This window comes from Corythoichthys intestinalis, chromosome 7, assembly GCF_030265065.1.
Source record: "Corythoichthys intestinalis isolate RoL2023-P3 chromosome 7, ASM3026506v1, whole genome shotgun sequence".
Lineage (NCBI taxonomy): Eukaryota > Metazoa > Chordata > Actinopteri > Syngnathiformes > Syngnathidae > Corythoichthys > Corythoichthys intestinalis.
The window spans coordinates 49,268,758-49,296,026 of NC_080401.1; the positions used below are offsets into that span (position 1 = coordinate 49,268,758).

At 37.4% G+C, this 27,269-nt stretch overlaps 1 protein-coding gene across 2 annotated transcripts; it reads left to right on the plus strand.

Moving 5' to 3' along the window:
* Positions 1–1,150: 1,150 nt before the first annotated feature.
* On the plus strand, positions 1,151–25,776 carry slc35a3a (solute carrier family 35 member A3a). Of its 2 annotated transcripts, XM_057842043.1 has the most exons (8): positions 1,151–1,477; positions 9,297–9,499; positions 16,551–16,705; positions 16,768–16,890; positions 20,569–20,743; positions 20,804–20,922; positions 20,993–21,126; positions 24,577–25,774. In XM_057842043.1, exons 2-8 carry the CDS (start codon positions 9,310–9,312, stop codon positions 24,665–24,667), a joined length of 987 nt encoding a protein of 328 aa, XP_057698026.1. In that variant the 5' UTR covers positions 1,151–1,477; positions 9,297–9,309; the 3' UTR covers positions 24,668–25,774. The 2 variants fall into 2 exon arrangements, with proteins under 2 accessions (XP_057698026.1, XP_057698027.1); XM_057842044.1 differs by lacking the exon at positions 1,151–1,477 and having other exon boundaries at positions 9,303–9,499; positions 24,577–25,776.
* The last annotated feature ends 1,493 nt before the right edge of the window (positions 25,777–27,269 follow it).

A 27,269-nucleotide genomic window follows, 5' to 3' on the forward strand; every position in this document is an offset into this window, starting at 1 on the left:
ATGGACTTATAGCCTCTTGCTTCTCAAGTCCTTAGACAGTTCTTTGGTCTTTTTTCTTCTCTCCATGCTCAATGTGGTACACACAAGGAACACAAGACAGAGGTTGAGTCAACTTTAATCCATTTTAACTGGCTGCAAGTGTGATTTAGTTATTGCCACCACCTGTTATGTGGCACAGACTGTTAATTACACAAATTAGAGAAGCATCACATGATTTTTCAAAGGGTGCCAATACTTTTGTCTGGCCCATTTTTGGAGTTTTGTGTAAAATGATAATGAAATCCTTTTTTTTTTTTTATTATTATTATTATTATTATATTGCGTGCGTTTAAAAGTTTATGGTATTAAAATAAGTGCCTTGCGGATTTTAAATTTACAAAAGATTAGATGTCATACTTGTGCAAATATATGACTTTCATATTTAAAATATGCCATTTCAATTCAAACTAAATAAAAACTCGTTCATTATGTATTTTAGAATTTTGAATCTATTTTTATTGTATTTTGTCAAAATATATTTCTTTAAAATGTATCAATTTCTTGCATGAATTAAAATTGTTTTTAACCTGTAGAGAATAAATACATGTTTTCTTATCTCTATGTGTTTTAAAATTGTTTTAATGAATTTATTTTTTACATATTTATTTATTTCTCAAAAATGTATCCCTTAATTGCATTATTTTTTTTTTTAATAAATTAATTAATTAATTTATTTATTTATTTTTGAACCCTTACTCATTGATCTCATTGGCTGGCTGCCTTTGACGGCGTTAGATGTCCAATCCATTTCGACTGGGAGGCGATTCAAAATGGACTGGACGTCCATCGCCGTCAATGGCACTGAAATATGAGCATTCTACAACGATAGCACGCAATTACTTAAATACTATTTTTTTAAAAACTAAAAAAAAAAACTTCTGAGTCACCAGTGTGTATTTGTTTTTATTTTATTTTTCATAAATAAATTTCATTTATTTAGTTTTAATTAGCATTGTATCAATAATTATATATATTTTTTTTAAAATCTTGATTACAAAGCAAATATAAAAGTTGCAACTCAATTTGTGTCATGCAGTTCGCTAACCAGCCTTTAGATGTCAGCCTATCGCTAACGACAACATCGTTTCCACCGCAGACATAACGAGGAAGAAATCCACACGGAAGTAGTCTATTTTTCCTTTTTTTAAATTTAATTTAACGGGATAGCAAGTCGACCAGAGTATTTTTCTGTCTTGGCCATGTTTATTTAAATTAAAATGCTATTTAATGGTGCTCGGAGCGTCATCATGTGTATAATGCGGATGTTAGCGGCTGTCCGGGTACGGTGGACGGACGACAGGATGTGAAGGGGCCAAAGAAAGAAAGACGCATTTTGGTGCTGCTTTGATTTGACACTTTGTCAGGGCGGACGAGAAGTCAGCAACTAAACACTTTTCCCCTTTTATGTCTTCAAAACGGTACAAAAATCGCACTTAAGGTATGTACAACTTTGTCTATTTTAGGGCTGTCCAAACGGCCTATTTTTTTTTTTTTGCACTGACCGTTTTTAATTAACATAAAAACCAATGGTAACCCTATGCTAAACAATTATATATCGTATATATTAGGGGTGTAACGGTACACTCAAGTCACGATTCGGTAAGGTTTTTTAAACAATAGGTTAAAAAACCAAAAACGACTGTTTTTAGTCATAGCATTTGAGAGTGAAAGTTTTAACTATTTGCTTATGGGGCCAAATCAATGCCAAAAGTATTGTAATCTGATCAATAGAAATGATTGAACAAAAAGAATTGAAAGTTTTTTTTCTTGAATCTTTCAAACTTAAAAAAAAAACCTTGTTTTTTCACATTGAAATATTCTATTATTATTTATTCATTTTTTACTATATTGTCATGGTTTTCTATGGAACTGACAGCAGTGATTTTGACATTTATGGTAAACATTAAAGTGCATGTGACACGAAAAAGCATGTTTATTTCATAATACACGCGGTATTTTATGCTCCTGAATGATATGGACCGCTTGGATGTGTGTGGAAGCGATCGCTGTATTTATTTAGTTTTTTTGAATCCCGCGCCATGAAAATGAGTGACTTCCGGCTTCGGTCTTGCATTGAGGAGGAGGGCGCTGTGACGTGTACGGTAGAAGGCACCCTCTTCACTATGCAGCGTACTGTTGTGTATGAGGACGAAGGATTCAGCTGATTTTGCGGATTAATACGTTTATTTTTCGCATCATGCCAGCCAAACGGCTGCAGAAAAATAATTCTGTATGAGGGAGAGGCGTATGCGCCTTTTTGGAGTTTCAAAAGGTTCCCATTCACCGTGGATATTGGCCAAAACAAGCCCGACTACAGTGGGACCATTGGACTTACGAGGAAGTGAGTAAACATCTTGTTTAGTATTATGTCAAATATTAATACAGCTATTACAAAGTAAACACTACAAACTTTCTTTAAATAAAGGACTACTTACGTTTGATCATTGATAGACATGTAAAAAGCTCTCCTCATGCACATTAGCAGCACGTGAGCTGCACAACAACTGTAGCCACCCTCCTCCGGGGAACGAACTGTAAATTGCTCTCTGCCGGGCGGTTTGCCAATCCGCAAAGACAGTCAACAACCCAGTCGTCATGTCAAATAATCCGGGCTAGTTATGTGTGATTTTCCGCTTCGAAGACTTTGAAACATCACTCGGTTCGGGTTAGCATGTCGGCTAGCTGTCACACCTTTTGGTTTGTTTACATTCTCCGAAGCCGGGGAAGGGAAATTACATATGTCCGATTTAGGTGTCATAAAATATCATTGGGATGTGCGACAGTAAAGGTGAAGTCGACAGTTTTGACCATTATGGAGTAATTTTGCCATGTCGTCCTGAATAAATGCATTTGTATTATTTCATAATCCATTTAGCACAAGGCTGTTATTTGTCATGACCATGCCATTTATTTAACAATCGGGCAAAATACTTGGATAAAAAGAATATCCTGTAAAAATATTGAAGTAAAGAGACAGAAACAATGACATTTTGCAGCTCTCTTCGTCGCGTTTTCCTCGTTGTGAATAGTTCCCCCTCGACGGGCTGACTGGTCCTTCTCAAGCCATTTATATAGCTGTTGGGGAAAATACTTGGATAAAAAGAATATCCTGTAAAAATATTGGAGTAGAGAGACTGAAACAATGACATTTTGTGCTTCTCTTCGTCGCGTTTTCCTCGTTCTGAATAATTCCCCCTCAATGGGCTGAATAGTAAAACCGATGAGCCCAGTCTACCTCATCCACCTGTTGGGGATGCTAAAGCCCTATTATGGTAGGAGTGGCTAACCGGCAGATTAAAAGACTAATTTCTCGTCATCTGCGCTTTGCTAAATTGTTGTATATGGTCGAATCATCTCAAAATATGATTCTAATTCACATAATAAGGCCATTTAAGACTTTTTTTTTTCTCCTGTCGTATGCTCTTTAACACTAGAAAACCCAGCAGAGGCAGACTCGGCCTTTCCCAAGACAAATACTCATAATATTGTCCTAATATATCCCCCTTCTCACGACACAAACTCAGCCTGTTACTGTTTTTCCTCAAAGTTTTCACACATTTTTCTTGGACTAACTTCAGACACAATGGCCACAATTCATGCTCCATGCCCCTGATTCAGTCCTTCCAAACTATAGACACACTTCCTGCTTTACTCTCAAGTTGCAGTTCTAAAACGCCATATTTCAAAACAATGTGTATATTGGGGCCATTTTTTTCTGTTTTTGTGTGTAGTGTAGGTGAAGTGAGTTAAAAACTGTGTGAAAATGGTAAAACTCCATAAATACATGTAAATGAATAAATGTAGTGTGACTTGAACTGACGCAAACTATCAGATGAGTAGTTCAACTGTGGTGAGTTCCCTTCCGTTTGGGCCGCATACCAACACAATGTATTTCTAGTAGATGCATTTCCATATGAACGTTTTTTTTGTCTGTCGGACAACGACTTGCCTCAAAAGCATTTGGGTCATTTGGCCACCTCTGGATTTTCCCAGGAGGTAAAACGTATCGGGCATTGCTTGGAACTATGAGGAGTACCAGAATTCTCTGGGACTTTTAGTGTTAAGGGTGTAACAGTACATTTATTTGTATTGAACCGTTTCGGTACGTGGTGCTCAGTTCGGAACGGAGGCGTACCGAACGAGTTTCTGACGTAATGTAACCCTTACTTTTCGAGGCTGTGAGTCGATCGGGTTACAGTTTCTTTGTGTAGATTATATTTAATCCGTCTTTTCTACTATAATGAGGACCAACACGGTAGGACAGTATAACCCAGAAACATCAACGGCGCGACAACGTGGCCGCCGCGACAACGCAGTGAAACGCGGGCGTTAAAGTCAATCAGCCAATGCACACCAGTTGCAGTGCGGCCCGGTGTAAGACGCGCCCCCGAAGCGGCTCAACGCGACGCACACGAAAAGAACGGCAGAGTTTATTATTTGACGCGAGACGCGACCCTCCTGCGTCAATACTATTAACAGTAGCTCGGATCGGGCAGACCGGAAGTCACTCGTGTAAATATACGGTGGATCCGGTCGATTTTCAAACTAATATGCAATCGTAACCCACTTTTTGAGTCCATCAGATCTCTTGAGTAGTAGATCGGGGCACAGTTGACTTGTCTTTGTTGATTTACTACTGTCTTCTCTGCTATAATAATAACCAACACGGCCCCGTGTTCAATAAAAAACCCTCCTACTAGGCCTGTCGCGATAACAGATTTTAGTCTGCGATAATTTATCTCATAAATTATTGCGATATGCGATATTATTGCGCACCCCCAATTCTTTTTTTCAAACCAATTTACAATAACACAGTGAGAATACAGTATATATTAATAGATCAAGTACACCCATTTAAACGCGATAAATATTGACTCTTAAATTCAAAAATACTTTTTAAGAAATCACAACTAAAAACAATAGACCATGTCTCTTAAAGTGCCTGTGACACGAAAAAGCATGTTTATTTCATAATACACGCGGTACTTTATGCCCCTGAATGATATGGGCCGCTTGGATGTGTGTGGAAGCGATCGCTATTTTTATTTAGTTTTTTGAATCCCGCGCCATGAAAATGAGTGACTTCCGGCTTGCATTGAGGACGAGGGCGCTGTGACGTGTACGGTAGAAGACGTCCTCTTCACGCTACAGTGTACTGTTGTGTGTAAGGACGAAGGATTCAGCTGATTTTGCGGATTAATACGTTTACTTTTCGCATCACGCCAGCCAAACGGCTGCAGAAAAATCATTCCGTATGAGGGAGAGGCGTATGCGCCTTTTTGGAGTTTCAAAAGGTTCCCATTCACCGTGGATATTTACTGTGGGACCATTGGACTTACGAGGAAGTGAGTAAACATCTTGTTTTGTATTATGTCAAATACGAATACAGCGATTACAAAGTAAACACTACAAACTACCTTTAAATGAAGGACTACTTACGTTTGATCATTGATTGGCATGTAAAAAGCTCTCCTAATGCTCATTAGCAGCAGCACGTTAGCTGCACAACAACTCCAGCCACCCTCCTCCGGGGAATGAACTGTAAATTGCTCTCCGCCGGGCGGTTTGCCGATCCGCGAACACAATCGACAACCAGGTCGTCATGTCAAATAATCCAGGATAGTTATGTGTGATTTTCCGCTTCGAAGACTTTGAAACATCACTCGGTTCGGGTTAGCATGTCGGCTAGCTGTCACGCCTTCTGGTTTGTTTACATTCTCCGAAGCTGGGGAAGGGAAATGATATATGTCCGATTTAGGTGTCATAAAATATCGTTCGGGAGGTGCGACAGCAAAGGTGAAGTCGACAGTTTTGACCATTATGGAGTAATTTTGCCATGTCGTCCTGAATAAATGCCTTTTTATTATTTCATATTCCATTCAGCACAAGACTTATTTGTCATGACCAGTGTTGTTAATCTTACTGAAAAAAAGTAATTAATTATAGTTACAAATTACTTCTCCCAAAAAGTAATTGCGTTAGTAACTCAATTACCTGAATGTAAGAGTAATTAGTTACTTGGCAAAGTAATTGGTGATAATTACTTTTTTTTTTTCCTCAAAAAAAAAAAAAAAAAAAAACATTGGCCACACTATGTGAAGTTTTTTGTGAAGGTTTTTGGTACAATTGGCCCGAGCCCAATTCTTTACCCTAATTTACTCTTTACCCTGGATCAACTGTTAAAAGTTGCTAGAATTGCTCCCATTATTGCATTAGTTCCATTCTCTCTACTTTCGACATATGAAAGTTTTAAAATTGTTTCATCATTTAAAGATGGATTCAAGTCAAGATTTTGCCGATTTAGAAGTATTTTAGATAAAAAGTTACTTAGGTTCGCTAGGATGGTTCTGTACAACAGAGCCGTCCTAAAAAGTCTACTGCTTCAAGATGGCGGCTGTCTACTAACGCATTTAGTGCCATGTCTGTCATTTTGCATCTATTTATATCTATATACAGTACATGTGGTATCTACCATGTCTACCATATCTACCATAACATGCGGGCGTAGTTTGTAGGCTATCGGCTACAACATGTATTATTGGAGCTACCTAGCATTGCGTCTGCTCGGCGTCACAACTTTCTTGCCTCTCCCCACTCCTGCTCTGCTCTGTCGTCTCGGTGAGTCCGTCTCCCTCAGACTTTTCGACCAACATAGTAACGCATAGTAACGCATGCCTTTCCGTCCTCAGTAACGGTAACGGCGTTGCCAAGATGAGAAAAGTAATTAATTAGATTACCCACTACTGAAAAAAAATAACGCCGTTAGTAACGCCGTTATATTGTAACGCCGTTATTAACAACACTGGTCATGACCATGCCATTTATTTAGCAATTGGGGAAAATACTTGGATAAAAAGAATATCCTGTAAAAATATTGAAGTAAAGAGACAGAAACAATGACATTTTGCCGCTCTCTTCGTCGCGTTTTCCTCGTTGTGAATAGTTCCCCCTCGACGGGCTGACTGGTCCTTCTCAAGCCATTTATATAGCTATTGGGGAAAAATACTTGGATAAAAAGAATATCCTGTAAAAATATTGGAATAGAGAGACTGAAACAATGACATTTTGCGGCTCTCTTCGTCGCATTTTCCTCGTTCTGAATAATTCCCCCTCAATGGGCTGAATAGTAAAACCGATGAGCCCAGTCTACCGTTGACGTCATCCACCTGTTGGGGACGCTAAAGCCCTATAATGGTAGGCGTGGCTAACCGGCAGATTAAAAAGCTAATTTCTTGTCATCTGCGCTTTGCTAAATTGTTGTATATAGTCGAATCGTCTCAAAATATGATTCTAATTCACATAATAATGCCATTTAAGACTTTTTTTCTCGTGTCATATGCTCTTTTTAAGTAAAAGACAACAATATTAATACCGCACAGAAACACAGCATAAATAAAATGTGTTTTTCAAGAAAAAAAAAAATGAAACTTTTCCCCTCATAGCATCTGCAATGGTGTTCCATCGGGATGCAACGATACAGTTAAGCTACAGTTCGGTACGGTTTTCGATATGGGGGACACAATTTTCGATCCGATTCAATACATTTAATGCTCTGAAAAAAAAAAAAATAATAATAATAATTTTTATTTTATTTTATTTTATTTTTTTTTTTAAATTGCCAAAATTAAATTGCCATCATATAAGCATGCATTTTAGTGCATAATATTTATGTGCTTACTTCTTACTGATCTGAAAAAAATTTAGTATAAAAGTGCTGAGAACAATCTTTACTGTTTGTAAAGTGAGGCGGGGCACACTGTTGATTGCTACAGCTCTCTTAGCAGCTAGGTTTACTACATGAGCAAGACATCCTATTTGTGGTCCGAATCCATCTGTGTCACGTACTGAATTAATGATATTTACAACATTATCTATTGTCACTGGTATGGATTGATTTAGCCTTCCTAACTTCCATTCAGTCATGACAGTTTATAATTCATCGATGTAGTATATGGACTACGTGTCCCATAATCACTCTGGGTTCACGTAGACAATGGCATGGACGTAGCACATCTAGTTTGCTATTTTAATAATGTCTAGTGTGTGCGCACATTAAAGAAGTTAGCAAACGCCGCTAAAGTCACGTCTGCTCATTACTGCACAACACCAGCATATGACAATCGACTTTCATAATAAACAGGACGAGTTTGAAGAACAGTGCTCTTAATTTGCCACTCAGTGTTCATCATTTCCATTCAGCTGTCCGTTGTCAAAGCGAGGTTGTTCGTAGCAGCCAAGTCGGTAACAATGTTTTGGCGGACTTCGCTGTAAATATCCGGCGTTGTGCCGAAAAATAGCCGCTCCGCGTGAAATGTCACCCCTGACGGGAGCGCCCACACATCAACAACACCGGCACACCGGAGATTGTCCGCAGTCAATCCGAAGCACTGACGCGGCCGGTATACATTGAACAATAGGATATAATAATATAATCTAATATTCACATAGGAACTAAAGTTATACAATTAAAAATATACAATATAAATGAATACTACATCACATTTGTAAAATATAAACTCATAATAAAAATAAATAATAGCCCATTTAAATAAAAATAAATTGAAATGAGCTAAAACACCTGTAATTGAATAATAAGAATAATACACAGATCCTGCTTACACAATTAAATTTATTAATTTCTGTGTGGCGCTTTAACTTGAGAAAATCCACCGATAAAGCTTTTGAAAACCATTCATAAGAAAGAAAAAAAAAAAGATTCATTGAGGCATTTCATTTGTAAAATACATGTTAAAATCTTTGTCATTGGGATTGCTTTTTTCTTTAGTACAGGACTTCTTTTTTCTTCTTTCTTTCAGAAAGAAAGCTGACCAATACGCGGTGTCTGAAAGGCAAATTGTTGTTGGATTATTATCTTTAAATACCCGCTACTTTTTGAGCAGAATACTACCTTTGTATAGGCTAATGTTCCTATTGTTGAAAGCACAAAAGTGTGTAATAAACAACTAGCACTTTTATATTTAGCATTTTGTTTTCTTACTGTACCGAAAATGAACCGAACCGTGTCCTCAAAACCGAGGTACGTACCGAACCGAGATTTTTGTGTACCGTTACACCCCTAGTGTGCGGTACGGGATGAATACAAATACCGTTTCACTCTTAGTATATATTTATGTCAATATTTTTTAAAACGCTAAGGAAAAAAAACCCTTTTTTAGGGGGGGGGGTCATGCATCCAGTGTTTGAGATTGGCATACGTTGGCAGAAATGACAAATCTTGATACATTATTTCCTTTCAGGCTCCTGGTTAGCATGGCCTCGTCCTGGTTGAAGTACTTCTCCCTGGGCGTGTTGGTTTTCCAGACCACGTCACTGGTGCTCATCATGCGTTACTCGCGTACCCTGCAGGCGGAGGGCCCGCGCTACCTGGCTTCCTCGGCCGTGGTGGTGGCCGAGGTCATGAAGATCGTCATCTCCATGTTGCTCGTCTTCCGAGACCACAGTCAGTCACTGGACACACATGTCATCCTTTCTTGGGTTTTAATTTATTTCTGTTTCCAACGGCTGTGTGAAGTAGGGCTGCAACTAACAAGATTATTTTTATGATTGATTAATTGGACAATTCATTAAACGATTAATTGATTGTTCAGAAAAATGACACTTTTTTCCCATTAACTTCACACTTTACCTCGAAGTTGTTTTACGCATGTCGTAAGTTACAATGAAGAAAATGGATGACTATTTCCTTCAAAAATATTTTATTACAGCTACCTGACTTAACTATAGTTTTCAACCGTATTGATTATCACCAATAAAAATGGAACAGATGTATCTAGCCACACATGGCATCTAATAAGTTAAATTAGGGCTGCCAAACGATTAAAATTTTTAATTGAGTTAATCACAGCTTAAAAATTAATTAATCGTAATTAATTGCAATTCAAACCATCACTAAAATATGCCATATTTTTTTGTAAATTATTGTTGGAATGGAAAGATGAGATAAGACAAGACGGATATATACATTCAACATACGGTACATAAGTACTGTATTTTTTTATTATAACAATAAATCCACAAGATGGCATTAACATTATTAACATTCTTTCTGTGAAAGGGATCCACGGATAAAAAGACTTGTAATTCTTAAAAGATAAATGTGAGTACAAGTAATAGTAATTAGGGCACGTGCACCAACAGGTGCGAAGGCCCTATTGTTCTGCAAAGGATTATTATTGCTCAAAAACTTACCAAAATTTGCACAAACATGTGGATTCGCGAAAAGTTCGATAATATGGCAATGTTGTGAAAAAATGTCAAAAAATGGCTCAGTGGCGCCCCCTGGAATTTTTTAAAAAGGCTTTTCCATTTAGGTTTTTTCAACGTAGAACGATGAAATTTGGGGAGTCAATACCTTGTGCAAGAATGCTTCAAAAAGTCTCTTGCACCCATATTCCAAACCCAACAGGACTCCTAATGAGACATATGAGATGTTAATTTATCAAAATGGTGAGTTTTCATTCACGGGCCTGACCTGGGCGGAGTACCAAAATCGGGTTTATTTGGGGATTAGGGTTAGGGTTTAGGGTTAGGGTTTCTTTAGGGCAAATGAAAATGGCCAATTTGAAGTTCTGAACATGCTCGAAAACTAGTGATGCACGATAATACATTTTTCAACCGATATCGATAACCGATAATTTCCTGCCCCTTCCACCCGATAACCGATAATGTCACACCGATAATTCTATTCAAATATGTATGTAAAATTTTAAAGTATACAAAGATCAAATGTTACTGTGCAAAAATGTAATTTAGTGCCATTTTTTTCCACATCAAATGTGAACATGTAGTAAATTCCAACAACTAAACAATGGCAATGACGTTGTGTAATGGTAAGCTTTTGGCAACAATTATTTTGAGAGTAAACACCCAAGTTGCACAAAAATGCCTTTAAAAGTAAGCCATTCCTAACATATACCACATGACTACACTGCAAAAACACCTCCCTAAAACTAGCAGAATTGGACAAACCTGTTGATTGCGCACATTTGGAGGCTAAATCAAGTATATAATTATCGGACTGCATTATCGGTTGAATTTCGTTTTATCTGGATTATCTGTGTGACGCAGTGACGTGCGGTGAGGTTCGTGGTTGGTGAGGCACTGACTCCTTAAGTGTCAGATTTACAAATATATAACCAAAAAGGATAGCTTATTCAATTAACTACTGGTTATTTCATATCTCATCAGCATTCTTCACAAAACACACACACACGGTACATATTACAGATACGTAAAGGTAGAAAATAACGTGCATTTGCGCTACACTCTCCATGTGTTGGAATTTCCATCGCAAGTCTTTAGTTCATACAACATAAATGAGTACAGAGTGGTGTACAAAACCACAGATTTCAATTTTGACCTTTTGTGAAATATTCAGTTGTTTTTAAAACTTGAATCTGATACTTAAATCAATTTAATACAGATTGCTCAACAAAAAGCATGAAAAGAAAAAGTATATTTTATTTAAGGCCAAAATTTAGTTTTAAAATATTAAGATTAAAATGAAAACTGTGGTCTTACCTTTATTTGTAGATGAAGTCCATGCGCCTGCCCTTCGCCACAAAAACCTCAGTTACTTTGTTGTAAAAGTCCTCCTTATTTTCCTTTAGTTTTAAAAGTCTCTCCGCCTCAATGGAGATGATCGCCAGGGAGGAAAGTTGTCCTGAATCGGTCCTATTCCGACTGTATCACATCACCGATTGCTTCAATTAGATCGTTCTGTATTCTATTTGACAAGCCAGAAAACACAGTGGATGTGTCCAAATGTCTAGCTAACCTCTCATCTTTCTCAGCAAAAGCGTATAAAAGTTCGACATAATTGCCACGATTAGTAGAGCTTGCCCTCTCATCGTTACCACGAAATGCTAACTCCTGCTTAGCTAAGAAGCAGGTTGCATTAATGAGGTCTTTCAAAATCTCGCGGTTCTCCTTTACCCTAGCATTGTGGGTGCTAACGTTGAGCCGCCGCTGTTCGTTCAAAGCCAAATCGATCCTTGAGCTTCCAAAAAATTTTAAAGCAGTCTGGCTTTGAATGTGAGTGTACGATCTCTCATGTTTGCTGAGACTTCGTGGTAAATTTTTCATGTCACAATATCCCGTGTTAGTCCAGACATTGGCACAAGTTGAGAACAAAAGGCATGGGAAGCAGTAAAGGCAGTTTTTCGAAGGACAGCCACACAGCCAGTCTTTTCGGGTGTCCCACTCCGTTTGAAAAGAGCGAGTTATCTTAGACTGTCCCGTAGTTTGAAGCAAACCTTTTAGCTCCGGCGTTGGTCTTCCTCTGTTAATCAGGTCCACTTTTGACTGAAAGTCCAGTTTTGAGAATTTTTAAAGTTTGGATATATAATCCTCTTCCATTTTGGGAGTCCGATGTCGACGTAGTAAACAATACAAAACGGCTCGCCGCAGTGCACTTGATTCGCCTGGTGCCATTACCTGTTGGCTCACGTTCGCCCCCTTTCTGTGCGGCAGCGTACTATCTGCCGCAACCTGTGCCTTTTCACTGCGGTTTTATTTCCCATCAGCAAAACTAAATACGTCGCTAACAAACATTAAACTTTAAGGGTTAAAGACATTAGCCAGACTGTGGAAAATCAGGTCAAATAAACGTATCTGGAAACATTATAATGGCGACATGCAGATGTACGGCAACCAGCATGCTCCAATTCCATGTATCAACCCAGTTTGTTATGGATTGCGCAATCAGAGGTGAGGCTTTACTAGTTGCTGCCGCACCTCTCGTTTCATTTCGTTATTTGAACAGGAAATGGGCAAATTCAGCGATTTTGACTATAAAAAAATGTTTGAAATGAGTCATACATTAAGAGCAATGGACAAATATTAATATAAATTTGATGCTATAATTATTTTTTTGTCATGATGACAGGTGAGGCTCTGCCTCACCTGCCTCCCCTGACCGCACGTCACTGGTGTGACGTCATAATTGCCATTATCGGCCGATAATTATCGGTGACCGATATTATCGTGCATCTCTATCGAAAACTCACCAAAATTTGCTCATATCAAAATGGTGAGTTTTTATTCACGGGCCTGACCTGTGCGGGCTACTTCTTCTGTGGGAGAAAAAAATACTATGCACTTTTCAATGAAATATATTAGGAATAAATTGGTTCATCTGATGACAGCAGTGAAGAACTGCTTTGACTTAATAAGGCTGTTGCTTCACACTCTGCTACTTCATCTGTAGGAGAAAAAAGATACGATGTATTTTTCATCGTGCCAAAGTCGATGGGGTGCCAAAGTTGGACATTTTTTTGACAAAACACCAAATTCAGAAAATGACTAATAACTCCCACATACAACGTTCAATCTTTTTCATATTTGGCATGTATGTAATGTATCCCAGCCTGAACTCGACTTCATTGAAATATCACCCATTAGGCCTGGCGCCCCCTGCTGGGAACAGGAAATGGCCTGTTTTACGAGACCGACTCCTCCTCGAAGGGAAAAAAACCTAATGACCCCCAAAAAAATCACCAAAAAGAAATTGGTGAAATCAACACAGGACTCCCGAGGGTCCGTTGAGTCCTGCTTGCAGGGCTAGTATTACTCGTTTTTCATGGCAAATGAAAATGGCCCATTTGGGATGGCGTGGCTCAGTGGTAGAGTAGTTGTCCCACAACCCAGAGGTTGTGGGTTCAGTTCTCTGCCCTGAGGAATTCGCCTAAGTATCCTTGAGCAAGATACTGAACCCCCCATTGCTCCTGGTGCTGCGTCACCAGTAGGTAGATGGCGATGTAGTGTAAAGCGCTTTGAGCGCCTTGAAAGGTGGAAAAGCGCTATATAAGTATAACACCATAACACCAACACCATTTGGAGGTATTAACATGCTCAAAAACTCACCAAAATTTTCACAAACATGCGGATTTGGGACAATTTCGATAATTTGGCAATGTTGTGAAAAAATGTTTTAAAATGGCTCAGTGGCGCCCCCTGGAATTTTAAAAAAAGGCCTCTCCATTTAGGTTTTTTTCAACGTAAAGCGATGAAATTTGGGGAGTCGATACCTTGTGCAAGAATGCTTCAAAAAGTCTCTTGCACCCATATTCCAAACCCAACAGGAAATCGGCTAATTTGGATTGAATATTGAAAAGCATGCCATTTTTGTCGAAAACCAGGGTGCATGTTCGAGACCATTGCACCAAGACAGTTATTTGGATCCTCCTCAAAATTGGTGAGACTCCTCATGAGACATATGAGGTGTTAAGTTATCAAAATGGTGAGTTTTCATTCATGGGCCTGACCTGGGCGGTGTACCAAAGTCGGGTTTATTTGGGGATTAGGGTTAGGGTTTAGGGTTAGGGTTTCTTTAGGGTAAATCAAAATGGCAAATTTGAAGTTCTGAACATGCTCGAAAACTCACCAAAATTTGCACATATCAAAATGGTGAGTTTTTATTCACGGGCCTGACCTGTGCGGGGCATTTTTATTTTTTATTTTTTTTAGGGTTAGGGCTTAGGGTTCACACTCTGCTACTTCTTCTGTGGGAGAAAAAAAATACTATATACTTTTCAATTAAATATATTAGGGATAAAACTACTTCTGTGGGAGAAAAAAATACTATGCACTTTTCAGTGAAATATATTAGGAATAAATTGGTTCATCTGATGACAGCAGTGAAGAACTGCTTTGACTCATTAAGGCTGTTGCTTCACACTCTGCTTCTTCATCTGTAGGAGTAAAAAAGATACGGTGTATTTTTCATCGTGCCAAAGTCGATGGGGTGCCAAAGTCGGACATTTTTTTGACAAAACACCAAATTCAGAAAATGACTAATAACGCCCCCATACAACGTTCAATCTTTTTCATATTTGGCATGTACGTGATATCCCAGCCTGAACTCGACTTCATTGAAATACACCCATTAGGTCTGGCGCCCCCTGCTGGGAACAGGAAATGGCCTTTTTTACGAGACCGACTCCTCCTGGAAGGGAAAAAAAACAAATGACCCCCCAAAAAAAATCACTGAAAAGAAACTGACGAAATCGACACAGGACTCCCGAGGGCCCGTTGAGTCCTGCTTGTAGGGCTAGTTTTATATTAAACCCCCTCTGTATGTTTTCGTTTTAATACAATTTGTAAAATTTTCAATTAAAAAATAAACTAATAGCTCGCCATTGTGGAAGGTCGTGATTGAAATACACAACAAGGTGTCAAGGGTGAGTTTTAAATTAATTAAAGATCTAGCCAAGTTTTTCTAGCGCGTTTTGCCCCTCGACTGATGCCGTAGTTTCCGGGTTCATTGTACCTTACGTTCAAATGAGTGTTGACTTCACAACATACGAGACCTCTGATAGTTTGTATATTGTGAGCAAATATTGTGATCTAGTGTATTTGTTGAGCTAAACAAAATGTTTGAGTAGAGTATTATTTTCCATAGCTATTTTGATTGGGATTGAATGAAATATTTATTGTCATCATCTTTGGTATCATTGACAATTACAAAATGTGATATGATTTGCCCGAAGGAAGAAAGAACCGAAGAAAAAAGACAAAGGCAGACGGGAGGAAGCATAAGCTTATCATTTTCCCGTCCCCCCACCCATACAGCTAAAGGCGCACAATCACACATGGTACAGTTACATACATCACATGGCCACAAACTTTACAATAACACAGTCAACAATCTGGGTTTACAATAACTCAGCGTCCAGTCAAGCAGCTCTTGTGCACAAGATTAGTGGTCTGAGTTTCAGAGCGTACAAGGTTATGGCTTTGTCATTGTCCCTGACATTCTAGCATCTATTTGTTGTGAGAACATTTTGTTGTGGCTATGTGTGTGGCAAAAATGTTATGTGTTATCACAGCTGGTGTGAGTAGCGACTCAAAATGGTTTTCTTAGTCTCTTTTAAAGGGTACATTCCTAAGGTGTACGTGGTGGCAACAATTGCCGAACACAAAGATCACTATAACAATTTCTGCCAGTTCTCTTTGCATTGAGCGCTTTTCTTTTTGTGAACATTATTTTTTTGAGAGCTAAGAATATCATTTTTGTTGTGCTTTCAGTAAATGATACTGTAGCGACTTAACTGTTCCACCCAAATGCATGATGGGAAGTTGGGCAACCATGACTGTCAGTGGTGGCTGCAAATGGTATATCTTCTCTGCGCTGTGTTCAATACAGGGTGATAAGAAAAAGATAATCTCCTGTTATTCTTCCCCAACTCGCTCGCCTAAATAGTTATAATTGTTGTGGAAGAGATGCCAAAACTTATGCAAATAAATAGTGCGGCCCCAATGAATGCCTGTGTCCACTCCACTCGCTCGTCTCTGCCTCTTAGCTCTCAATATACATAAACAGGCGCCATTGTAGTCTGTTTGCGGCAATGCATGAGTGGGTCAGTCCGCGCATGCGTTAAATGCATTAAATATTTGAATGTGATTCATTTAAAAAATTAATTACCGCCCGTTAACGCGATAAATTTGACAGCCTTGATAAAGGTGTATTGTATCTCTGAACGGAACATCAGGTTACAGCGTGCGAGCGTTCAACAGCATCCTTCGGCAGGAGATCGCCAACAAGCCGCTGGAGACTCTGAAGCTGGTCATCCCCTCGGCCATCTACACACTGCAGAACAACCTGCTTTACGTGGCCCTGTCCAACCTGGACGCCGCTACCTACCAGGTGCTATGTCGAGGGTGTCGCCCTGGTTTGTTTGCTACGCTCACTTTGTTGTTTGCTTTTAGCTGACGTATCAGCTCAAGATCCTCACCACGGCTCTGTTCTCCGTGTCCATGCTGGGGCGTCGGCTGGGCGTCTACCAGTGGCTCTCATTGCTTATCCTCATGGCCGGGGTGGCTCTTGTGCAGGTAGAAAGTCAACCTTTATTCTTTTTGGGGTTTTTTTTTACCCAGAATGATGGCACAATAGTAAACGACAAAGCCTTATTCTCTTTGAAACAATAAAATGCAGCCAAAGGGAACTGAGATGACGACTGTCCATTTTAATTCCTCCTTAACTCATTAGCTGCCATTGGTTGCGATTGCCGACATCCAATCCATTTGAACTGGGAGGGCTGGCAGCGAATGAACGAAAAACAAAAACGGATTGACTCAAAATCATGAAGCGACCTGTAAAGGCCCTGAAGTAGTGAGCCCAAAATTAATAGAAAGTGGCACAGGAATGCCTCAAAATCAACAAGAAGTGATTCAACTTAAATAGGAAGTAACCCGTGAATGCCCCAGAATCAACAAATGATCCAGGAATGACCCTTAATCAACAGGAAGTGACCCGAAAATGCCCCAAAATCAACCGGAAGTTATTGAAAGTGAATAGGAAGTTACCGGTGAAGGAATTCGAGCTTTCGGACAGATTGAACCGCGCTAGCGCAATTCCATCGACCCGGGGGGGCGGAAATCCGGACAAACTGGCCAAAAGGCCAAACTCCTCTCGTTCACCTTAGTCTTAACTAGGGCTGTCGAACGATTAAAATTTTTAATCGAGTTAATCACAGCTTTAAAATTAATTAATCATAATTAATCGCAATTCAAACCATCTCTGTAAATTATTGTTGGAATGGAAAGATAAGACACAAGACGGATATATACATGCAACACACTGTACAACACCATTTACCATTTACATAAGTACTGTATTTGTTTATTATAACAATAAATCCACAAGATGGCATTAACGTTATTAACATTCTTTCTGTTAAAGGGATCCACGGATAGAAAGACTTTTAGTTTTTAAAAGATAAATGTTATAGTTACATGTTATAGGAATTTTATATTAAAAACCCTCTGTATGTTTTCGTTTTAATAAAATTTGTAAAATTTTAATTCAAAAGTAGAGTTAATAAGAATAAAAATAACAATAATAAGAATAGAGTGACCAAAGTCTGAGTAAGTTTTATGTGTATTTTGCATAGCTTTTTGATTGGGAATGCCAGTTCACTTTGCATTGTTGTTTGACTGTGTGAGAATAGGGCGTCATTACTACAGATTGAAGTGCTTTTCTTTTTGTGAACATTATTTTTTTTTGAGAGACAGCAATATTGTTTTGGTTGTGCTTTCACTAAATGATACTTATGTTTGTTGTGAAGGAGTTGCCGAAGCTTATGCCAATAAACGGCGCGGTCCAATGAACGCCTGTGTCCACTCACCTTTATAACATATATATCTCTGTACATATCTTACCCAAAATACAACAAGAGACACATAATTGCCACTAAAAAAAAAGTAAAATTACAGAAATATGTGTGGAGCACAAATAGCACAATGCAACAGCATAAACGTCTCACAACTACTAATTCTCCCACTATTAGAAGGAATAACATTAGTATGGAACGGCGATGCTCCCAAGCGGCCAGTGGCATTCTCTTCACCCTCCATGTGTATAAACGGCGTCATTGTAATCTGTTTGAGGCGATGCGTGAGCGAGTCATTCCGTGCATGCGTTAATTGCGTAAAATATTTTAACGTGATTAATTTAAAAAATTAATTAGCGCCCATTAACGCGATAAATTTGACAGCCCTAGTCTTAACCCCTTGTACTGTAATATATTCTACATGCTTTTTTAACCCTTGAGAGTCGAAGGACGCGCCGGCGCGTCCTCAGCGCACGTCGTCTTTGAAGCGCCCTCACGTTTTAATTACGTCGCCCACATGCCGTTGGTTGGTCTCGTTTTAAAGTGCGGAAGTTGCGGTTTACTCTCGTTATTATTTGAAGTCAATCGACCAACTAAAACGTGAGATATTGTCATTTAAGTTTTATAGTTTTATTGTCCTCTCAAAAAAACATTAAAACGCTGCATGGATCATTTGTTTATGTCTATATTTCCATCATTTCTTGTCCTTTTTCAAAACGGAAGCTCCATGAAAAAAACACAAATCAAACGAACCCTTTCGAAGTCACAGTGGAAGCACAAAATGCGTTTTTTTTTTTTTTTTTTTTTAATAAATATGACTGTCGTGCGAGGTTCCACCGAACGAGAGGGAGGAGTGTTCTGAAGCAGCGAGGTGGCGAGCGACGGCCGTTTGGGTCGAGCGAGCGACTTTGTGTGACTCTGAGAATGAACGGAAAACTAAATTTAGCGCAAGCAATTGTGCTTTTTGATCAACTTGAGGAAGAGGATGGTCTAAATTCGTCATCATCGTCTTCTTCGGAAGAGTCCTCGAGTGAAGATAGTGACGGATTTGAACACGTGGGTGACGCCATCGACGAGCAGAGGTAAGCCAACTCACTTTTTTTTTTTTAAGCTGAAAAAGTTTCTTTTGAAAGTTTCTTTTGATATTGCAAGACAAAGTTAATTTTGATGCAATATAAGTGTGTGTTTGTGTATATAATAATAAAATGTGCATATCAGATCAAAGTCGTACGTGCACTGTGTGTATCCCAGGCAGGAATTTATAATTTGTGGTGTTCTTCTTTCTATATGAAGAGTAGGGATGTAGCACATATTCAGCTATGGTATTCTTTCTATTGTCATACATATAGATTTCCATTATTATTTATTGCTGTCTATATTTTTATTTTATACTTTATTATTTTCATAAATACTGACTTTTTTTTCATGTACACTTATAGTGACAATGAAAGTAAAGTGAAAGAGGACCGACACCCCATGGAAGTGTGGGCTGTGTGATGTAGCCCTGTGTCTAATTCCAGGACGAAACTGCTTTTCGGAGTGGCATGCCTGAAAAAAATTTAACTTGTTTATTGTAAATATTTTTGAAAATACTTTTCCCCCCAATGTTATATATATATATTTTTTTCCCCACAATCAGTCTTCTCAATTTGTGTATATAAATGTGTGTTCAAGAAGCTTGATTGCGTGTACATAGTTTTCATCAGGTGATGGGCCGCAATACCTAAACTCATAAAGAGATGGCCTCTAAACACTTTTTGTGTTAGATGGTATATTTTTTCACTGTTCTTCACTGTTTGGTCTGCTGTATATAACCTGTTTTGACTAGAGCATGTATAAAGGCAAAAAACGCCTATGGCTATACCTGTTGTTTATGTTGAATTGTCAAATATAAGACTATTTGTTCTAAATTTTTTTGGTTGAATGTTCATCCTAACATGTTGAATAAATATTACAAAGTTTCAAAACGGTTTGTTATGCATGTTTGGTTGTCAATTGGACATCAATATTAAAAATTTTGACAAAACGATTTTGGAATTTTTGGTATTTTTGGGCCCAAAAGGATGATTTATAAGTGGTCAGTGAAGGAAACAACAGTTTGGACATGAAGTTCAAGGTGTCACAAAAAAAGGGACCACACCAGGCCATCGTAAACAATTCTTTCTTTGAAATATAAAGGCAACTTCAAAGGCATGCAAAATCAGACAAAATAGGCCCAGACCTTAAAGGGTTAAACTATGATTTAAATGCTATTCATTTTATATTGCGTGTGTTAGAGTAATACAAACAGTGAACCGGTAAATATGGGAAAGGATGATATTCCCTTGACCCAGGAATGACGCTAAATCAACAGGAAGGTGACCCACAAGCTGTTTAACGTAATCTATCTATTTTACAGTGGCCGACTGAATCCTCGGTGGTGCCGGAAAAAGCGTCCGTCTCGACCGGTTCCCAATTTGTGGGCGTGATGGCCGTCCTGGTGGCGTGCTGCTCCAGCGGCTTCGCCGGCGTCTACTTTGAGAAGATCCTGAAGGAGAGCAAACAAAGCGTCTGGATCCGCAACATCCAGCTGGGTCGGTGCAAGCTCACCCGTGTTCGCCGTGCCGTTACACTCAACCCTATGTGCGTTTTAGGGATGTTCTGCCTGTTGTTCGGATTTTTCGGGATGCTCAGCGTCGATGGAGATAAAGTGTTTGAGTCGGGAATGTTCCAGGGGTACAACAAGGTCACCTGCGCCGTGGTTACATTACAGGTCAGAATCACCGTCTGGACAGAAATACCTGGTTTGCGTCCAAGCCGTCCACATACGCTATATTTTTCAGGCGCTGGGGGGTCTAGTCGTCGCAGCGGTCATCAAGTACGCCGACAATATCCTGAAAGGTTTCGCGACGTCGCTTTCCATCATCGTCTCCACACTCATTTCCTACTTTTGGCTGCAGGATTTCGACCCCACTGGGTAAGAATGCAGTGTTTCTTCGAGGGCTTGAAAAAATGTTAAGTTTACTAATCTTGATTAACAGTCTTGAAAAAGCATTGATTTCTTTTTGGTAGGTCCTAAATTGTTTCAATTTTTATTTGTGTGAAATTCTGCCTAAGTTTTCCGATATTTTAGGCATTACCGTATTTTCCGCAATAAAAAGCGCACCTTTATTTTGATCAATATTGGCTAGTCATGGAATGACATTCCCTTTAGCGCAGCTTCATCTAGTGGATGCATAACGCAACCCGAACCACAAATAGGACTACGAGAATGTCATAGTACAGGTAGTCAGTCCCCAGGTTACGAACGATTTCCGTCCCTACGCTGGCGATGTAATTTCCGCATAAATGGGAATTAACCCTTTAAGTACCCTTAATACCCCTTAAATCTCAAAATAACTATCTAAAAACATGTGTTACAGTATGCGTCGTTTTAATAGTAATAAAGTATTTTAATATTTAAAGTATTTTGATGAAGTAAAATAAAACGGAAAATGGGGGACGAGACACTGTTACACGACTTAAAAAAAAAAAAAGACAAAATGGTGAACGAGAGCCGGCGTGGTAAAGTCAAAATCATGGAAATTGGGTACATCGTAACCTTTATTACCAGATTAAAGTCAAAATATTATATGTCGTAATATTATGAGACAAAAGATATAAGAATACAAATTTTAAATCGAAATATTACGAGTTAAAGTCATTATATCATGAGAAAAAGTCATGATATTACGAAATTAATGTCATGATATCATGAGATTAATTGTGTGATATTAGGAAATGAATGTCATAGTATTAGTATCTACGAGACTAATGTAATATTATAAGACTAATGTCGTAGTAATACGAGATTAATGTAGTATTTTGAGATTATTGTCGTATTACGAGATAAATGTTGTAGTATTACAGGGTAAAAAACCGTAGTATTACGAGATTAATCTACGAGACGAATGTCGTAATATTACGAGATCAATGTACCGATAGTATTTTGAGATTAATGTCGTAGTATTATGAGATTAACATTGTAGTATTACAGGGTAAAAAGTCATAGTATTACGAGATTAATGTCATAGTATTATGACATTAATCTACGAGAGTGATGTCGTAATATTACGAGATGTAGTATTTTGAGATTAATGTATTTCAAGATTAATGTCGGTTTATGAGATTAATGTCGTAATATTACGATATTAATGTTGTAGTATTACAGGGTAAAAGGTCGTAGTATTATGAGATTAATCTACAAGACTAATGTACTGTAGTATTTTGAGATTAATGTCGTAGTATTATGAGATTAATGTTTTAGGATTACAATTAGGGCTGTCTATCGCGTTAACGGGCGTTAATTTTTTAAATTAATCACGTTAAAATATTTGACGCAATTAACGCAGATGTCACGCTCAGACAGATTTAAATGACAGTACACAAAAACGCTCACTTGTTGTTATGGAGTTCTGCCACCCTCTGCTGGCGCTTGGGTGAATGACCATCTCGCATATTGCCTCAAAAAGATTACAATGAGGCCGTTTATGGACATTAAGAGTGAAGAGAATGCCACCGGCCGCTTGGGGGCAGCGCCGTTCCATACTCATGTTATTTCTTCTGAACGTGGGAGAATTAGTAGTTGTGAGACGTTTATGCTGTATTCACAATGCCAATGCACATTGCTATTTGTGCTCCACTCATATTTCGGTAAGTTTTCTTTCTTTTAGTGGCAATTATGTGTCTCTTGTTGTATTTTGGGTAAGATATGTACAGATATATGTTATACAGTAGAGGCGAGTGGACACAGGCGTTGTTTGGACCGCGCCGTTTATTGGCAACTCCTTCACAACAATCATACAGTGGGGAGAACAAGTATTTGATACACTGCCAATGGGAAAACCCACTGGCAGTGTATCGAATACTTGTTCTCCCCACTGTAAGTATCGTTTAGTGAAAGCACAACAAAAATAATATTCCTATCTCTCCCCAAAAAAATAATGTTCCCAAAAAGAAAAGCACTTCAGTCTATGGTAATGAGGCCCTATTCTGACACACAGTTAAACAACAATGCAAAATGTACTGGCATTCCATATCAAAATAGCTATGCAAAATACACGTAAAACTTAGACTTTGGTCACTCTATTTTTATTATTGTTATTTTTATTCTTCTTATTATTATATTAATTCTACTTTTGATTGAAAATTTTACAAATTTTATTAAAACGAAAACATGAAGAGGGTTTTAAGAGAGTTTTAATATAAAATTACTATAACTTGTAACTATTACATTTATCGTTTAAGAACTACAAGTCTTTCTATCCTTGGATCACTTTAACAGAAAGAATGTTAATGCCATTTGTGGATTTATTGTTACAATAAACAAATACAGTACTTATGTACAGTATGTTGATTGTATATATCCGTCGTGTGTCTTATCTTTCCATTCCAACAATAATTTACATAAAAATATGGCATATTTTAGAGATGGTTTGAATTGCGATTAATTGCGATTAATTACGATTAATTAATTTTTAAGCTGTAATTAACTCGATTAAAAATTTTAATCGTTTGACAGCCCTAATTACAATATTAATGTTTTAGTATTAAAAGAGAAAAAGATTAAAATATTTAACGTAGTATTTTGAGATTAATGTAGTATAACAGGGTAAAGGTTCTAGTATTAGGTTAGATTAATATTTTTGTATTACAGGGTAAAAAATCGCAGTATAACGAGATTAATGTGTTTCAAGATTAATTTCGTATTACGAGGTAATATGTTGTAGTATTATGATATTAATGTAGTATTATTTTGGGGTAAAAAATCATACAATTACGGTATTAATGTGGTAGTATTTTGAGATTAATGTTGCAGTGTTACGAGAATAAACGTAGCATTCTGAGATTAATCTCGAAATATTGCAAGAATAAAGAGAATATTAAATTCATAATATTACAGGAAAAAGTCTTAATATTACAATTTAAAATCGTTATATTACCTGTTTTATGCAATATGTATAGATGCAGTACGGCTAATTTGGCTAACTTAGCTGTTACGTACATTACGTAGTTCTGAACTGTCTCCGATAAAATGAACAAATAAATTGTGAGCGCCTACAGGGTATTGGTATAAAACTTTGTATTGATCATACTTTAATGTAGATGTGCAACAGGATTATGGATTTCCTTATTCGTGAAACCATTTCTAAAATACAGGCTCACAAGATGCTCTCAATATTGTTCATTTTGACGTATGCGGCGAAGCGCTACATAAAGTACGTGGTAGGTAATTTAGCTCAATTAGCTGGACTGCGTTCATACGTATTACGTAATGTAAAGATATGCAATCTAACTATTTTGACTTTTTTTGTAAGATTACTGGAAAAATACGTGTTGATTAGTGAATTCCAATCTCATTTTTTTTAACTGATTCTTTCGACCTTAGCGTCTTCTTCCTGGGAGCCGTACTCGTCATTGTCGCTACATTCCTCTACGGCTACGAAGGCAAGGCGGCGCCCAACCCCAGCAGGGCGTGAGATGGACGTCGGACCAAAAGGAGGCTAGGGAAAGAAAAAGAAAGCTCTTTAGGAATTGGATACAAGTCTAAAAAAGGTCAAGCACAATTGCTGGTTACACCCAAAGTGCCTCAGGTGGGGGGAATGAGAATTTTTTTGCATAATTGTTCGTCTGTAGAGATAAAGTCTTCACGTGACGTTTGCTGACTGTGTTAGACTTCTAATTACCAAATACAAAATAATTTATAGTAGATCTTTAATTTCCGTATAATTCAGTCAAAAGGGCTTGTTTTTTGTACAGAAAAAACCCAAACAATTACGTGACGCTCATCCTGTCGAAAATCTAACCTTCAAAATAAAAGCACACCGTTTATTAACACAGTTTGAATACTTTAGTTTAAATTATGACGACTAAATAATCCCCCGTGTTGATAGAAAAACTAGTGAAATAAACAAATCGGAAATGCTTTTATTTTGAAGGCCAGTCTTTTGTCAGGATGCGTTGCGCCAATATCAAACTCGGCTTGTTACTGCAAGAGTTGTTCGTGAAAACTTGAATTGTGGAGTAGGCCGTAATTCATCGTCGGCCATGGACAGCGATAGACGTCCAATCCATTTCAACAGACGATGCTTCTCCAAGAAAAAAAACAAAAACAATCTTTGCCCCTTGTGTGGCTATTTTGAGGAGCATTGTTACTCGGCAACCATTGGTCCAATCTACTCTACTTTGAAACACTGAGAAGTTATTACATAGAAGTTATTACTAAGAGTCGTTAACAGTGGATGTAAATAATGGGATGTTAGCCTAAGCAGATGAATTGAAATCACCGATTTCCCTGACTCATGTAATTTATTGTCAATGTTGCAGTTGCAAATTGTGGTCCTTTTTTTTTTAAATTGCTGGTCAGAGATTTAAAAGGTTTTATTTTCAGAGCCTTGTCTAATTGTATCATTTGACTATTATTATGATGTTTATTTGTGGGGGATGGGTACATTCTTGTCTCGATTACTACAAAGAGAATCTTTTTATAAAGTTGGGAAACTTGTACGCGTGCTTGTGGTGATTTATGTTGAGAAAACCATTCAAACGCTGCAACCGGAGTAAAAAACAAAAAAACAACTAAAGTATGGTTCACCCTGGTGGCCGAAAAGTGTCATTACATGTAATTGACTTTCCTATATATATATACAGTGGGGAGAACAAGTATTTGATACACTGCCTATGAGAAAACCCATTGGCAGTGTATCAAATACTTGTTCTCCCCACTGTATAAAAGTTGTAAAGCAATAAAACTGCAACAAAAATGAATGAAATGAACAAAAAAAAAAAAAATTTTTTATAATGGGTTAAAAATTGTTTTTCGAACAGATCATGTGACTAGCAACTTAGACGGTCATTTGCTTTGCATTTAAAAAATAAATTAAAAAATGGGGGGGAGGGCAATTTATTTTTTAAATGAGTTTTTTCTTTGATTGAAAATATATATTTTTTGATTGAAGCAACCTTTTGGGGGGATTTAGACGCAAATGTCCCATCCATAATATGGCCCAAACACAAAAAGGTTTGTTTCAGTCGAAGAAAATGTTTTCCATGAAAAATGAAGTGTTCAAATGCAAATTTTTCAGTCTCAAATATTTTTTCACATTCAAAAACTTTTTCCATCATTGAATTTTTTCTTTTTTTGATTGAAGTGAATTTACTTTTTGAAAACATTTTGTTTTTGAAGCAACTTATTTTTTGATTGAATGAATGAATAATACAAGACAAAGACAAACAAGACAATAAGACAAAAATGTCCTAGCCAAAATTTGGCCCAAACACAAATCAACATGACCTCAATTAAAAGAGTTGCTTCGATCAAAAAAAAAAAAAAAGGACTTCAATTAAAAAAAAAAATCAAAAGAAAAATAGCTTTGAAATGCCTTTTTTTGAGTTTCAAATTTATTTTTTTTATTCAAACATTTTTTTTTTGGATTGAAGTGACTTTTTTTTGGGGTTGAAAGTATATATTTTGATTGAATCAACTTTTTTTTTTTTATTGAATAATAAAGACACAAATCTACCTCCATATGGCTCTGCCCAGGGGATACAATTTTTGACTCGAGTAACTACATTGGCACGACACATACACCCAAAATATGGCCCAACACCAAAAGGTTTGTTTCAGTCAAAGAAAAGGTTTTCCATGAAAAATTAAGTGTTCAAATGCAAATTTTTCAGTCTCAAATATTTTTTCGCATTCAAAAACTTTTTCCATGATTGAAATTTTTCGTTTTTTGATTGATTTTACTTTTTGATAATATTTTGTTTTTGAAGCAACTTATTTTTTGATTGAATAATAAAGACAAAAATGTCCTAGCCAAAATTTGGCCCAAACACAAATCAACATTACCTCAATCAAAAAAGTTGCTTCAATAAAAAAACAACTTCAATTAAAAAAAAAAAAAATCTAAGAAAAACTGCTTTCACATGCATTTTTTTGAGTTTCAAATTAATTTTTTTATTCAAACACATTTTTTTTTTTTGATTGAAGCGACTTTTTTTTTTGGTTGAAAGTATATATTTTGATTGAATCAACTTTTTAAAAAATTTAATAATAAAGACACAAATCTACCTCCATAT